At 40.1% G+C, this 14047-nt stretch overlaps 1 protein-coding gene across 2 annotated transcripts; it reads left to right on the forward strand.

The window, feature by feature from the left end:
* Positions 1–506: 506 nt before the first annotated feature.
* Positions 507–13526, forward strand: FXN (frataxin). Of its 2 annotated transcripts, none has more exons than XM_068176131.1 (7): positions 507–673; positions 2124–2206; positions 3539–3659; positions 7015–7112; positions 9799–10167; positions 10215–12590; positions 13228–13526. In XM_068176131.1, the coding sequence occupies exons 1-5, from the start codon at positions 545–547 to the stop codon at positions 9950–9952; spliced, it is 585 nt and encodes a 194-aa protein (XP_068032232.1). In that variant the 5' UTR covers positions 507–544; the 3' UTR covers positions 9953–10167; positions 10215–12590; positions 13228–13526. The 2 variants fall into 2 exon arrangements, with proteins under 2 accessions (XP_068032232.1, XP_068032234.1); XM_068176133.1 differs by lacking the exon at positions 507–673 and adding an exon at positions 1463–1507.
* Positions 13527–14047: the final 521 nt, after the last annotated feature.

The following is a 14047-nucleotide window of genomic DNA, read 5'->3' on the forward strand; positions in this document are numbered from 1 at the left end:
GACTGGCGCAGCGCGATCTCTGCCTGCTCCGAGAACAGCGGCGAGCTGAAGGCGCTCAGCGGGGACAGCCGCGTTAATTGGCCGCCGCAGCTCCTTGTCCCTGTGACACGTCGGGGTCGAGATCTCCCCGAGGGGAGCCTGAGCAGCACACCGGGCCCAGCACCCGTTTCCTAGGGACAGCCCTGCCGGGCCGTGCTAGAGACGGGGGAAGTACATCGGGATAAGGCTGGCGGGGAAACCGCCGCCGCCACGAAAGCCTCGCCGGGCAGACAGACCGCGTTCGGCTCCGATACACCTGTGCTGTAGCAAAGCACTTGGATTTGATTTACCCTGGCGCTGCTGGGACTGGAGCGAGCAGCGGCTGGGAGGAAGAGAAAGCCCGCCCGTTCCGCCTCCGCTCGGCTCTGCCCGGCGGCCGAAGGAGCCCTCAATGCCCGGCCCCACACGGCCCCGGCGCTCTCCTTGCGCCGCCGCGGTGGGGGGCGGTGGCGCGCGCCGGCCCGGCCCGGCCCCGCCCCGCCGCTTCCGCAGCGGCCCAGGCGCCATGTGGCGGGCGGGGGCGGCGGGCGCGGTGCGCGCCGCGGGACGGGCGACGGTGGCGGGGGCGCAGCGGCGCGGCGGCACCGGGGGCACCCCGAGGGCGGGCACAGCCGCCGCTGGCAGCATCCGCACGGTGAGCGAGGGGCGGGCGGACGGCGGGGGCGAGGCGCGGCCTGCGCGGCAGCGGGCGGAGCGGCCGTGGCCGAGCGCCGGCTGGGGCGGGCGGGCAGAGAGGGAAGGGCGACAGGCGGGGATTCCCGAGACGGCTGCCGGCTCTGAGCCAGGGCGGCCAGCGCCGCCGCCGGGCCTGCTCGCAGGCCGGCCAGCAGCGAGGCTCGTCCTCCCTCCTTCCCGCTCTCCCGCCTGCCTTCTGCTTTCTCGTTCCCTCCATGCCTCGGGAGCTGCCGCACAGCGGAGCTGGTGCACTCGACTGCTGCCCCTCTCCGGGCGCGGAGGGCGGTGCTGGCCGCCCTCAGCCGGGTGTGGTACGGGGAGGCAGATGCCGGCTGCGTGCCGGCACCGCTGTTGGTAGCCTCCTGTCACAAACCGAGTATAGGTGCACACTGATGGAATTAGAGCCTCTCAGTCTGGACAGAGCCTGAACGTGCTTGTGGTCTTGTAGCTTTTGATTCTAAGCGTGTATAAAATGCTGTAGGATAAGGGGTGCAGTCAAACATACAGGCACTGTGGTGTATTTTGTCGGCCTGTTCCGTTGTGTCACCCTTCTGTCCTTTCTGCCTGTGTCGTGGTTTTGTACTGACAGGCAGCTCCTTGATAATACCTGCGGATAGGTGGTACACCGCATGGAGAGAGATTGGCCTGTGTCATGCTCTTCCATGCTTGAAGAGAGGCTGACATAGCTCCTTTGCAAATGTCACTTGCTTTTCAACTCCATCTGAAGTTTTCAGAACCTTGCACGAATACACAGAAGGTAATCATGAGTGCTGTTCTACCATTAAACCAAATGGTCAGCGCCAGTTAGGAAGAAAATGGAAATCATACCATCTTCCTTTCCTGCTGGATAGCATAAGTCCTTCTGCTGCTGTGTCTGGCCTGGGGATAGAGCTTTTTCATAATTTGGAAATCTAGAATCTGAAGTGGTTTTGGCTCTTTGTATATAAGGAGGATTCAGGGTTTGTGTTTATTTCAGCTTAATACGTTCCTGACTTCCAGAAGAGAGACACACGTTGTTGGTAGTGCAGCATTTGAGTAGTGGATACTTAGGAAAATCTGAGCCTAAGTCATTTAATAGTCGGGAGTTGCTCAGTAATTCTGTGGTAGAGCGAGAGAAAAGTTAGAATAGTTCTCTTTTCCTAGTTCATTCTTCTATGAATGAGAGGGTGTGGGGCTTTATTTCAATCGTTTGCATAATGAAGACAAGGACAATTCTAGATTGTTTCAATTATCCAAAGACTAAAGCTGCATAATTCTTTCCATGTTAGCCCTGCGATATAGAATATGAACATTTTATTTGAGGATGGAAAGGACTTAAAGGAGTTGTTTAATTTCTATGATAAATACATAGTTTGTAATTCATTACATTTTAACTTTAATTCCATTTTGTTTCTGCTTACTTTAAACAGCAATTACAATATTCTTCAGATGTGAAGAGCAGGACTGCTTGGTTCATGAATTTGAGAAATGCAGGAACTCAGAGTGACACAAGGTAAAAATAAATTTTGAAATATTCATATGAAAATATTGGTTATGTATTTTAGAATAACTTATATACGTACTAATACTACCAAACTAATGTAATGTTGATGTGATGTAAAGGACAACTACAGTTTCAGCTAAAAGCATTTTGTGTGTATTTGTGAAGTCGCTTAGCAAATACCTTGTGTACCTAAACACAGGTGTCTAGCACCATTTCACGTGTGCCAGAGGATGTGAAATTTCTGCTTATTCTGAGAGAACGTGACACAGCATCTATTGGAGACTTCTCCTGTTCTGATACAGCAGTTGGAGACACAGGAAAGGATTGTGCAGATATCTGAAATGGCTCTTGCCTTTAAGTGCCTAAAGTGGACCGTGAACCTGTCTTGCCTTTGAATCCTGCCTGATCCAAAGGCTTTCTGTTCTCCATGCCCCAAGGCATTTTGAGGTGACTCTCTCATAAGTGACATAGAGCATATTTCAGTAACTGGAATAGAAACTTCTGAAAAAGTTTCTATTACCAACTGATATATATTATATATTCAGCCCATAGTAACTGTTTCATTGCTATAAGCATTAGCAAAAATTGAGATTATTTTCCTGAAATGTTTGTTGGTAGGGAGACCCCTTTACACACTCAGTTGAAAGCTGACACAGAGATGGAACAGCTACATGATTTAATTACATTTGGTTAATTAAACTGTTCTACACTAAAGAAGAAAAGATAATTGGTCTCACAGGTGTTTTAAGTCTTACGTAATGGCCAGAAGGGTGCTTTGAGACTCTCTGGAGTAGTCTGTAATTTATAAGTGTTAGTTCATAAGCACAGATTAAATAGCATCTAATTACCAGGTTGCGTGGGTAATTCCAGTTGAGGAGGCAAATGCTATGCATAAACATGGCATGTGATACTGACATTTCTAAACTGTGTATAGCTGCAGCAAGTTTTGTAGAGTCAAAGGACGTATATTTCTAAATGGTAGATGCTTTTGTCTCTATTTGTGGAATTCAAATCTAAGCAAAACTTACACAAAGTCCTATTATGAAAATGCCTTACTTTGAAATGTTATGCTGTTTACTAAATGCAGTTAGTATATCTAAGGAAGTAAGTAGCTTTTCCTCAGTTAAAGAGATCTCTAATACCAATTAATTTCAAAATTACACCTCCATTTATAACTGGATTGTCAGTTACATCACCTTAAGAAAAATGACTACTTGTTTTATACGATCATTTAATGGTTACAGTTTCATCCAAAGTTGTGGTCTTGGATGCTTTTATTATATGGAAAATGCTGTCTTCCATGCATTTCCTCCTAATTAAGGACTTCTATGTCATTTGTAGCTCCTTAGATGAGACAACCTATGAGAAACTGGCTGAAGAAACGCTGGACTCCTTAGCAGATTTCTTTGAGGACCTGACAGATAAACCTTTTACCCCAGAAGATTATGATGTCTCTCTAGGGGTATGTTTTAAATATTATATTATCACTGTAATTATTGTAGGGTTTTTTTTTCCTGTTATTTGAAGGAGAAGTTTAAATTAGTCACCTTAGTGCTGACACTGAAAATACAATGAATTTTTACACCTTTATTGTGTACTGTATTGTATACTGACTGGGGCAACAGTTCTGGTGAAAAGTAACACATACCGTTGTGTGATTTAGGGATTCAAAATATTTAGAGAAGGACATAATATAGATAAGTAAATGAGCACAAGAGGACGTGGAAACTGTTTTCTAATTTCACATTGGTCTATACATTTTCTTAAACAGGCATAGATACCTGGTGTAGCAATCAGTTCCCTTCTGGTGAATACGAGAACAGTAGGCCTACATGGCATAGTACATCCCATGTAACAGAGCAGATTATTTGATTGCTCTGAATACAGACAAGTGGCATTTGTCTTGACCAGGTAGTGTATTTTTGTCCTGGTTTTAATGATGACAGCCTATGGTGGAGAGAAGTAACAGGAGGGTGCAGTGTTTGGATAGGTTGTTGCAGAAGTGGGACCAGAGTGTATATGGGGAGGAGGCTACTGTCACAGGTGACATTGTATGGCTGGAGCCTTCAGTAGTCAGTTACTCAAATACAGGAGTGACTGACTCAGAACAAAAATGTCTGTGTTATTTGTATAGGGAATTTATTAGTTTTTATATAAATTCAGTTCCTGAAGTGATCTCTGTGTTACAGCCCTCAACATGACTTGGATAAGAGTGCTGTTTCTCCCTATGCTACCGTCTGCTACCCAGGTTTTTCAATACTGCAGTTTTTTGAGGTCACATAACTATTGCTCCCTCTTCATGTCTTACCACAACAAGATTGATTTCTACTGGCACTGTCAGTTAAGTTTTTGTGCTCTGGGATGTTGAATCGGATGGTTTGGGTTTCAGTGTGCAATATACAAAACCAATACAAAGTCTGTAATTTTTAGACTTCCTTATGTATAGCTTTGTCATCATAATTTTCATTCTGTATTTTTGATAGCTAGGATATAAAATAACATATTGCCAGTAGCTTTCTGTTTAGCAAATACTACTTGTTGCTTTAATTAAGTACATAGATAATGTTACAGCTAATTTATTTTCTAGTAAAAAGCATTGTTTAAACATTACTCTTTAGTATGTTTTAGGATATCAGCACCTATTAGCCTGGTATAACTATCCTAGGACAAAAATAAGCAATGGTTGAAATTTACCTTTTTAGTATTCCTAAACACTTTATTATGTTAAGCTGATAAGTCATGTCATAATTTTTTTCTCCATCTGCTGTGTGGTGGATTACAGTTGACATTGACTTGTGAAGCTCGAGGTAATACTTTTACATCTTAATTTTTACCAGTGGTCCTTTACTATATAGACAGGATAATGACAAATAATAATATGCTGTCATTTTTGTTGAAAGCAGAAGGTTAAATAGCCCAAGTTTTAATTCTAAACAAACAAGGGTCAGTGCTGCAGGAAACCACAAGGTGGCGAATGTGATAAAGGTCTGCTGTGCCTGTTGTAAATGTGATTGCTTTGAGCAATTTCTATCTTTGTGTTCAGGAAAAAAAAATCGCTTTAGAAGAATATTTTTGTTACCAGGAAGTAGCAAACATTCATCCAATAGTACAAAACACATACAGCAGTATTTCTTAAAATATGGTAAAAGTATCTTCCAATTTAAATACTTAAAAAAAATTCAAGTCGTATTTTCTAGTATTTTAGAAGTACTGTAAAATGTATGAGAAAGTGTTTTCAGTACAGCAGTAGAGATTACCTCTATTTACTTTGCAAGAATAGAGCAACAGTACTTTCTAACAGCTGATACATGGTATAAATAATAATATATTTTTTTGTTAACTCTTTGAAAACCTATTTATTTATAGTCTGTCTGTAGAAACATGTAGCATGACATCATGCTGAATACTTAGTATGACATTACAAATGACATAGAAGAATGCTATATACAGAACCTGTATATCATTATGCCAGCCTGATCCTCCATCCTGTTCTTATTCTGCTATATCTCTACAATTCTAAGACCATGAGATATGGAAATTCTGACAACCAGAGAAGTAGCTTGTTCTTGCCCTTCTGTGCATTGTACTAATGTCCAATAGAAATAACTGGCAGGAAAAACCTCATGGGACTTTTAACCAGAAGACCCTTTTATTTTTATTGTTTTGATCACAGATATAAATGCCTTAAGCACAGAAACAGCATGGAAACTAAGGTAAAAAAACAGATCCTGAGAGTATTATTTTATGCCTAGTGATACTTGAGATATCTTCCCCTAATGAGTTACTTCATAGGGGAAGGAAGCTTTGAGTTGCTGCTTGTGCTACAGAGTATGTTGGCAGGTAGTAGATGCTCATACCTGAAAGTATTTTTCCCCATAGTGAGTGTTTATACATAGCAAATAGCCCAGGCAATGATAGGTAGCTCTAGTAGTATCTTCTGACTAAAGCATGAAAAGTATGATACCCTTGAAGAAGCTTTGTTGTGCTGTAGGGCTTGAAGTATTTGAGATACTGTGAACAAAATAAATTATTATCTGATTCATCACATTGCATTCTGTAGAAATAGTTATCTTTTTAATTAGTATCATTCAGATCAACTCCAGTCCCAATATTGTTGTTTTTTCACTCATAAAGTCAGAACAGAAAATATTTTTGTCAGTTATGAGAAACATGAATCATCTTGTCAGTAAGAAATGTGAGCAAGAAAGAGAAAATAAATGTTCACCAGGATAATGGTCTAAAGGTGGCATAACCAAAGCAAAACAAGACTCGTGGATAACCAGAATCATGGGATTTAGAACTGGAACATTTTTTCCGGTATGAATCAGAATTATCAAGAAAAAAAATGTGTTTGTTCCCTGTTAAACTGTTACCATTACTGAAGAAAAGTAAGGTAAAATTGCATGGCTCAGAGGTCTGGCAATGACACATAAAGCTTCTTGACTTTGAACTACACCAGTTCTGCATTGTTCATTAATATACAGAATGTTGTTGGACGATGTTTTAATCATTGCAAAATGAATTGCAGTGGTCTGGTCCTTTCAGGATGCCAGGTCCAAGCTCAAGAGTATTATTTAAGTAGTAACAGTGTGAATGGTACAAACACACTAAAATCAAACTCTGACCAGAAGGTTTAAAAGTCTAGATCAGACTCAGAGATATGCGAGGTGTAATGATCATTCTCCTTAGCTATTATTGTTTGGGAGATGGTTGAGAATCTGATACAGGTATGTAAGTTTCTGCCGCTGCAGATGAAGTAATTGTTGTCAAAGTAACAGGATACATTTTTTTATTTCTCACTTTTTTTGTCTTTTAAGAGTGGAGTACTAACAGTTAAATTGGGTGGAGACATGGGAACATACGTAATCAATAAGCAAACACCAAACCGGCAGATTTGGCTGTCCTCACCCACTAGGTAAGTTAGTTATGTAATATCTGTAGACTGGGTGGAAAAGTTCTTCCTCTTATTTATAGCATGGCACAATCATGTAACATCCTTTTCATAAGTAACCCTTCTACTCTGCATATTGTCAAAACGTGATATAATCTAAATGTTCAATAATGGTTTGGTATAGGGTTTCGGGGCACACTGCAGTATTACTGGCATACCTAAATTAATACAGGAAATGTGTAACAAAGAACTTTCATATACTGTTTCAGCCCAAAACCACTGCCTACAGGAATATAGCTTACTCATAGGCAATATAACCTGCAAAGATTAAAAAAAAACAAACAAAGCTTCTGTTGGGAAAAGAGCGATGATGATGTCATCATCTAAACCTCTCTTTGTGTTTTAAACAGGGTGGCTCCTTCCCTTTTAAGCTTGTGGGATTTCCTGCTTTATATGTTTATGTATGCCCGCACTGTTTTTGTCAAGCCTCTGCACTTCATAAGAGCCTTAGCTAGCTGCTTCCTCTGCCTTTTCTAATGATGTGTTTTGATCCTTTCCAGGTTTTCTGGTTGGTTTCAGCAAGGAGGGCAGCCAGATAAGTGGGAAAATGCTGTAGCTATCTCCCCTCAAAATCTGCATTCTTTGCCACTATCCCTGGAAAAGAACCCAGGGATCTGCTAAGTGTTAGTAGTGAAGGAACCAGCTTATAAGATTTCTGCGTCACTGACAGGCTTCATCTCTTTATAAAAACCAAAATTCAGATAATTCCTGTCTATTTAGCTCCAGGTGAGCTAAGACATACATGCTTCAGAATATGGAGTTAGAGGAAAAAAGTTAAATTTTTCCTTTTTATACTCCCTTAACTGGTATTAGATAAACAGTGGTATTTGCTGGAACATGATGCTATGTTCACTTATTTCCTAACTTCTGAAAGACAACTCCAGCAAATACTGTATGATCTAAACTGTCATCTTCTTAACTGCAATATGCTGGGAAGTGAAAGAATCAAATGTTGCTGCCAGTAATTGCTTGCATTGAATGTTTTGGAGCATTTTTACAGAAAACGTTGACCTTTAGTCTTATATCCCAAGGGAGATGAATTTGTCAAGATGTGAGACATTTTTCTTGGAATTTTTTTTGGCCATCTGTTTGCTATTGAGTATATTTACACCTGAGTGAAAACTTTACTTAGTTGACAGTTACAAAAAAGGGGCATGAGGGGATGTGTGCAACCTGCCAGCAGTGTGATTGCAGTAATTGAATGTAGGTCCTGACTGAAAAAACTTTTCAACCTAACAGAATATTAGCAATACCTTAATGTGATATTTTAATTCTTTTCTCTTATGGTTGAAACATATATGCAGACTTTCCATGAGAAATGTATTTAATCTATAATTAACTTGGTAGGCATTTTATATAGAATTCACTGGATCTTTGCTTAAACCGTTAATTTGAAAGTCATATTTGTACAGTCTTTTGGAGATTCATAGAACTATGAAGGTGTTTCATATGCTAACCTTATCACTGATATTTACTGCATAACATTTAAAACCAGTTCAGATAATATACATATTTCTTTGTCATTGATGTCAGGATCCCATTCCATCGTTTTCTAGGTGCAGGAGAGTATAAACATAAGCTTGTGCTGCAGAGGTGAAGTGAGAAATACTTAGTAAAATAACTGGCACACATAACCCTGATTCAAACAGTTACTACTTCTGATACAGGTAGTGAGATTTCAGTGAAAGTGACTTGGATTTGTGCTCGCCTTTAACTTCTCATACATTGAGCAGTGGTTGGAAAGTTCTTCATTTGACTATTGTGACTAATTCAGGCTCATCAACGTTCAGATCCTTGTTTATGCTTGTAGAGAGAGAACCTGCAGATTGTTCTTTTGTATGTACAGGATAGTCTGTTTTCTAGCAGACTTTGTGTGTTGACGGAGTTTCAAGGTATATGTCCTACAAAATCAAAGGTTTTTCCATTTATCCCAGACGATCATTTAATTCCTTTCTGTTTTCTTTGCTTATCTAATGTTAACAGCAGTGAGTACATTTCAGTCATTCTCCCACTTGACATGTGGAAAACTGGGTGGATAGCAAGGTCTGGAGTAGAACCCAGGTGTTCAGGTTTCTTTCTTGATACTTAATGTAGGCCTGGAAGAACCAAACCAGTTACAATATAATAGCTCAGAGAAAAATAGCATTTTAGTTATAAATCTCCCACATGCCTATGTCTTTGCTTTCAGGGGCTGAATGATTTGGTTGCATCTAAAATAAAATTATTTGTGCTTTGCTGTGCTTAGAATATTTGCAAGAACTAACCAGTGGCATTAATTCTGCATTATACAAATACCTGTTGTGATATTTGTGTGCAAGAAAATTATATCTCTGAGGGAAGATTGGGATAAAGGAAGGAATTATGGGGAAATCAGTGCCAAAAGCAGGAAGGGAAAGTGCTTGTCTCCCTTAGGAGTGACTGATGTATCTTGTCACCTTTCAGATATATGTGTTTGATGGCTCAGTAGTTCCTGACATATCAGGCCTTTTCTGCTTCACTTCCTCAGACTGCCCACCAGCCATTCCCCGTGCTGTCTGTTCCTTTTCTTGGGCACTCTGTGGCATAGATTATGCATGCAGGCTTCCAGCAGGTCTCCTGAAATAATGTGTACTTACGCAGTGTGTAACGTTCTGTTGTGTTTTTTTTCTAGTGGGCCCAAGCGCTATGACTGGACTGGACGGAATTGGGTGTATTCTCATGACAAAGTATCTCTTCATGAACTACTATCAAAAGAGTTTTCAACAGCTTTAAAAACTAAATTGGATTTGTCCTGCTTAATATATTCTGGGAAAGAAGATACTTGATTGTATTCTACCTCATGGAAGTTTAAAGACTTTAACCTCAAGCCAAGCTCTTTCTTAGGCTGAAGTACCTGAGCTTTATTCTGTTGTTTTTCTTGGCATCAATATATTGTGCAACAAAAATGAAAATAATATATTTTTTTCTCTAGTGCTCAGTCTTTGGATATCTGTGTGCTGTTTGAATCTGTGCAGTACACATGGTTGAGGTCACCCATCCTGTCACTTCATGTCTTCCTTTCTTCCTGCAGAAGTCATGAATTTTTAGTTTCTATTCATGTCTTCCTTTCTTCCTGCAGAAGTCATGAATTTTTAGTTTCTATAGACTTGTTTGCATGTAAAGACTGACCACCTGGTGACTTCTGACCAGCACACAAATGCTGAACTTCTCTTGGTAAAACATTCATCCAAAACAAGAAATGCCTGTGAGTTACATTGACATAAATTGTGGTACTGTGAATGTATTGCCTCAAAATTTGTGGCTATTGTAATACATCATAGTCATATTTAATATGTCATAGTGTGTGTAATGACAGTTTTTTTCTTAGTATTGCAGAACTTGCTATTCTCCAGATTCTAAATTGTAGTGTGTTTTACCTCAGGATATTTTTTTGAGCTAAACTTTAAATTACTTAGACATTTTTGTGGCTCTGAGCATGATATGGAACTAGAAAAGCTAGTTTATGAAGTTCAGGCTGTACAGCAATATCTCTGCAAACATTCAATTCTGTTACTGTGCATTTCTCTTTCTCTTTTGTTCTTCAAAGAGTAAAAAAACTTTTTTGAGCTTAGCAAAATTAAGTTCATTAAAAGTTGCACTAATTTTATTCTACTGCATTTCTTCAGTGGTTTTAGATTATCTTCTTACCACCATGATACAGCAAGTCTCCCCTGGTACCATGCTGATGGAGAAATTTCTTAGAATCAAATATTGTTCTTAGGCTGATGAAGCTGTCCTCGTTAGGCTATTAAATATGTGAAGGAAGTAAACTATATACTCCAGATCTTGCAACAAAAACATTTAAAAGAAATCATGAAATGCAATACCTCAGCAGTTGCACTGTTGTAATATTACAAGTTGCAGCTTTAAACTGCCTGTAAAATGGAAGGACCAAATTGTTGACTAATGCATGAGGGAAAAATTATACCATACTCTTGCAGATTGTATGAAAAGATGTTCAGTGCACAATATTTTTCTTTTTGGTTTCTCTGATGCTGTGGGTAGTTTGGTATGATTCTCTAGCTAGCTTGACAGGTAAGGATTTATTTTGTCACTGAAAAACAATAACTGTAAAGTGTCCTTGCCCAGTATTTGCATTTGGAGTATAAGCATTGTTATCTGCTATTTCTCACTACTAAACAGAAATGTTTCAGTGGAAGTAGCTCTTGGTTAATGGTTCATGCTGTGTGCATGTTTTACAATCAATATAAATTTCAGCTCTACTGGATGAGGTAAATACAATGATGACTCCCAGACCTCATGAATATAAGAGTAAAGCATGTTTTTTCAAAAAAGTACTGGGAGGTAAAAATAGAATATGTTTTTGCTGTTTTGAATTTGGAACACTGAAGATAATTTATAGCATGTGGAAATATGTATTTTTATGTATTTACTTGTATAATATTTAGCTCAATCTCCAACAATTTCAGATAGTAATTGAAACAAGTTTGTGTAGAAGGTAATGACATGATAATTGGATTGAGGATACCTGGTTATTCCTTTGCCTCACCACGTGTAATTATTTTTTCCAATTGACTTTTCCAAAAATTATTTTCTTAAGTATTTGCATGCAATTTGACCACTAACATGCATCGGATTCATATTTGGAAGTTCATTTTCCATTCCATACCTTACGTCTGGTAGAAATGTTTACACCAAAATAAAATTGCATGTCAAATTCTTAATTCATTATGTAAAGGTGTGATTCAAGGTTTTGATGATAAGGGTGAAGGCCACAGATATGTGCATACTTTTGAATTCTTTCTATTTCTTAAAACACATACTGGAAAGATTTTGTCCAAATGTAGCCAGTTGACGTGAATTTTGTAAGAGCAGTTCAGCTTTCACCGTTTACATGCCATGCCCTTCATCTGTAACACTACTGCTATTTATGCAAACAATTTCCTGGGTTTAGGTATCTGAGTAACAAATGGATTTAATCTTAGCTGAAGATAAATAGTGTCAGCAAGTTAGAATGAGTTTTATCTCGATGTACAAAATGAATCATAGGACATGACTCATGTTTTACTTTAATACTTGCATCAAATTTTAAGTAGGGGGCAAGGACTCCCATGAGCCATCACACTTGTACAATGGAGGCACAGAATGAGCTTTGATCCTAATGTCAGACTGCTTATTGCCCCAAGACAAGTAACATTTCTGTACTGTTTTTTACTTCCGTAACTTATGGGATAGGAAAGATTGTTGTATAGTTCTCCACCCGACATCATGTCAATAGTGTCTTGCTTCACCTCTCCCAAAAGAAATAGCTGAAGGACAGTCATTAAATATAGACTATGCACAGACAGTATTAATAAGAAACACCGTGTTATGGGCACTACTTTTTCCCACAATGCAGTTGCTTCATTGTTGGTGAAGGACAACATGCAGAATATTTTGGAAGGATGAGTGTTGTGTTGTGTTGTTCAGACTGTTCTGTTCTGTGGAATGGTATAATCCTGTATCCCTATGTAAGTGGTCCTGCTCTCCCTTGCCTCCTCCCATCCCAATGTCAATCCTTTCTTCTCTGCCCCTCATCCCTAGAACCTGCTGAGTCATTCCCTTAACCCCACCCCAGGTTCTGTCTGTCACTTGGCAGCCCTTCCCTTCTAGAAAGTTCCATCGGGGGGCGTCGAGTGATAGGACAGACACCAGGGGTCCCCTCCTACCGATTTCCCTAGTGGTGCCCATTCCTGCCCATTTTCCCGATCCCCACTCCCCTCTGTCACCACATTGGTCCATGGAAAGACCATCTCTTGTTGACACCCCCAGTTAAAAACTGTCGCATGATGTAGTTTGAGGCTTCTGCAGGCTGTTTGTTCCTGGATCAGGAAGCTCCTTGGAGTCCCCTAATAAACCTGGATTGTGAACCCCTACAGAAGTCAACTCTCTGTTCTGTTATTGCCGCTCAAGTCTTGCCTACGCCGTACCCAAAGCTGCCGTCCTAACCCCCTGGGGAACAGGAAGGTGGCCCTTGCTGCTCGCTGTGTCTAGGCATGTTGGGCCAATGCTGAGCAATCGGCGAGGAAGACACCGCAGCAGATGAGGTGCCATTTTGTAGCTTTACTGGCTGCCCAAACTCAGCATATAAACTAGGGTGTGTTGGGCTTTTTTTAGGTATACCAGAATTTTCACTAACTACTAATCTGACTTAAGTTCTTGTCTGGTGTTTGTTCATTTTCTTTTCTACTTGTGGGTAATTTGTAAGAAAACATTACCTCTTCTTTGCAGGATTGTTCCATGTGATAAAATCATTACATCTTATTTCCGTAAAATTCCCATTGTCTTTTGGCCACTTCAATAAATGGGATAAAGGCCTGTCCTGAAGTGGAGGTACTAGAATAAAAGAAAGGGGGTTTACAGGAGAGTTTGTGTTTGATTATTTTTAGCTTCTGATTAGTTGTTGAACTCTGCAATTGTGCTAACCAGCTCTGTAATATGTGGAAGTCCTGGGAGGGAAGGCAGAGGCTTGCCAGAAAACCTGGAAGAACACTCAAAATAGTAAAGGAAGCATGGGAGGGGCAGAAGCAAAGTTTATCAGGAAGAAATTAGCTTTGCCCAACAGCTGATGTTGGCAGGGCAAGGAGAGATGTGGGGCAAACTGCCTCAAGTGGCCCTTTAGGGAATGGTGTTTTAAATTTATTCCACACCACTGTTGATAATTGTGACCAATCAAACATGTTCCAGTCTATTTTGCTATTGAGATTTTTTTTTAATTCCTGTATAAAGATAAGAAAAAATTGTGTGGAGTTACATCCATCTCTCTCCCAAATTGTCTTTTATGTAAACTGTACTGCTGGCAGTTGTAGAACAAAGACAGTATACATGCCTTTTACTGAGGGAGGTGACCAGTGGAGATTGCTTTGCTGGGGATAGGATAA

The sequence above is a fragment of the Anomalospiza imberbis genome, chromosome Z, assembly GCF_031753505.1.
Source record: "Anomalospiza imberbis isolate Cuckoo-Finch-1a 21T00152 chromosome Z, ASM3175350v1, whole genome shotgun sequence".
NCBI classification, from domain to species: Eukaryota; Metazoa; Chordata; class Aves; order Passeriformes; family Viduidae; genus Anomalospiza; species Anomalospiza imberbis.

Coding starts and splice junctions, on each gene's coding strand:
- FXN (XM_068176131.1), top strand. CDS start 545: ATGTGGCGGGCGGGGGCGGCGGGCGCGGTGCGCGCCGCGGGACGGGCG. Junction 674..2,123: donor CCGCTGGCAGCATCCGCACG/GTGAGCGAGGGG, acceptor TACTTTAAACAG/CAATTACAATATTCTTCAGA. Junction 3,660..7,014: donor ATTATGATGTCTCTCTAGGG/GTATGTTTTAAA, acceptor TTGTCTTTTAAG/AGTGGAGTACTAACAGTTAA.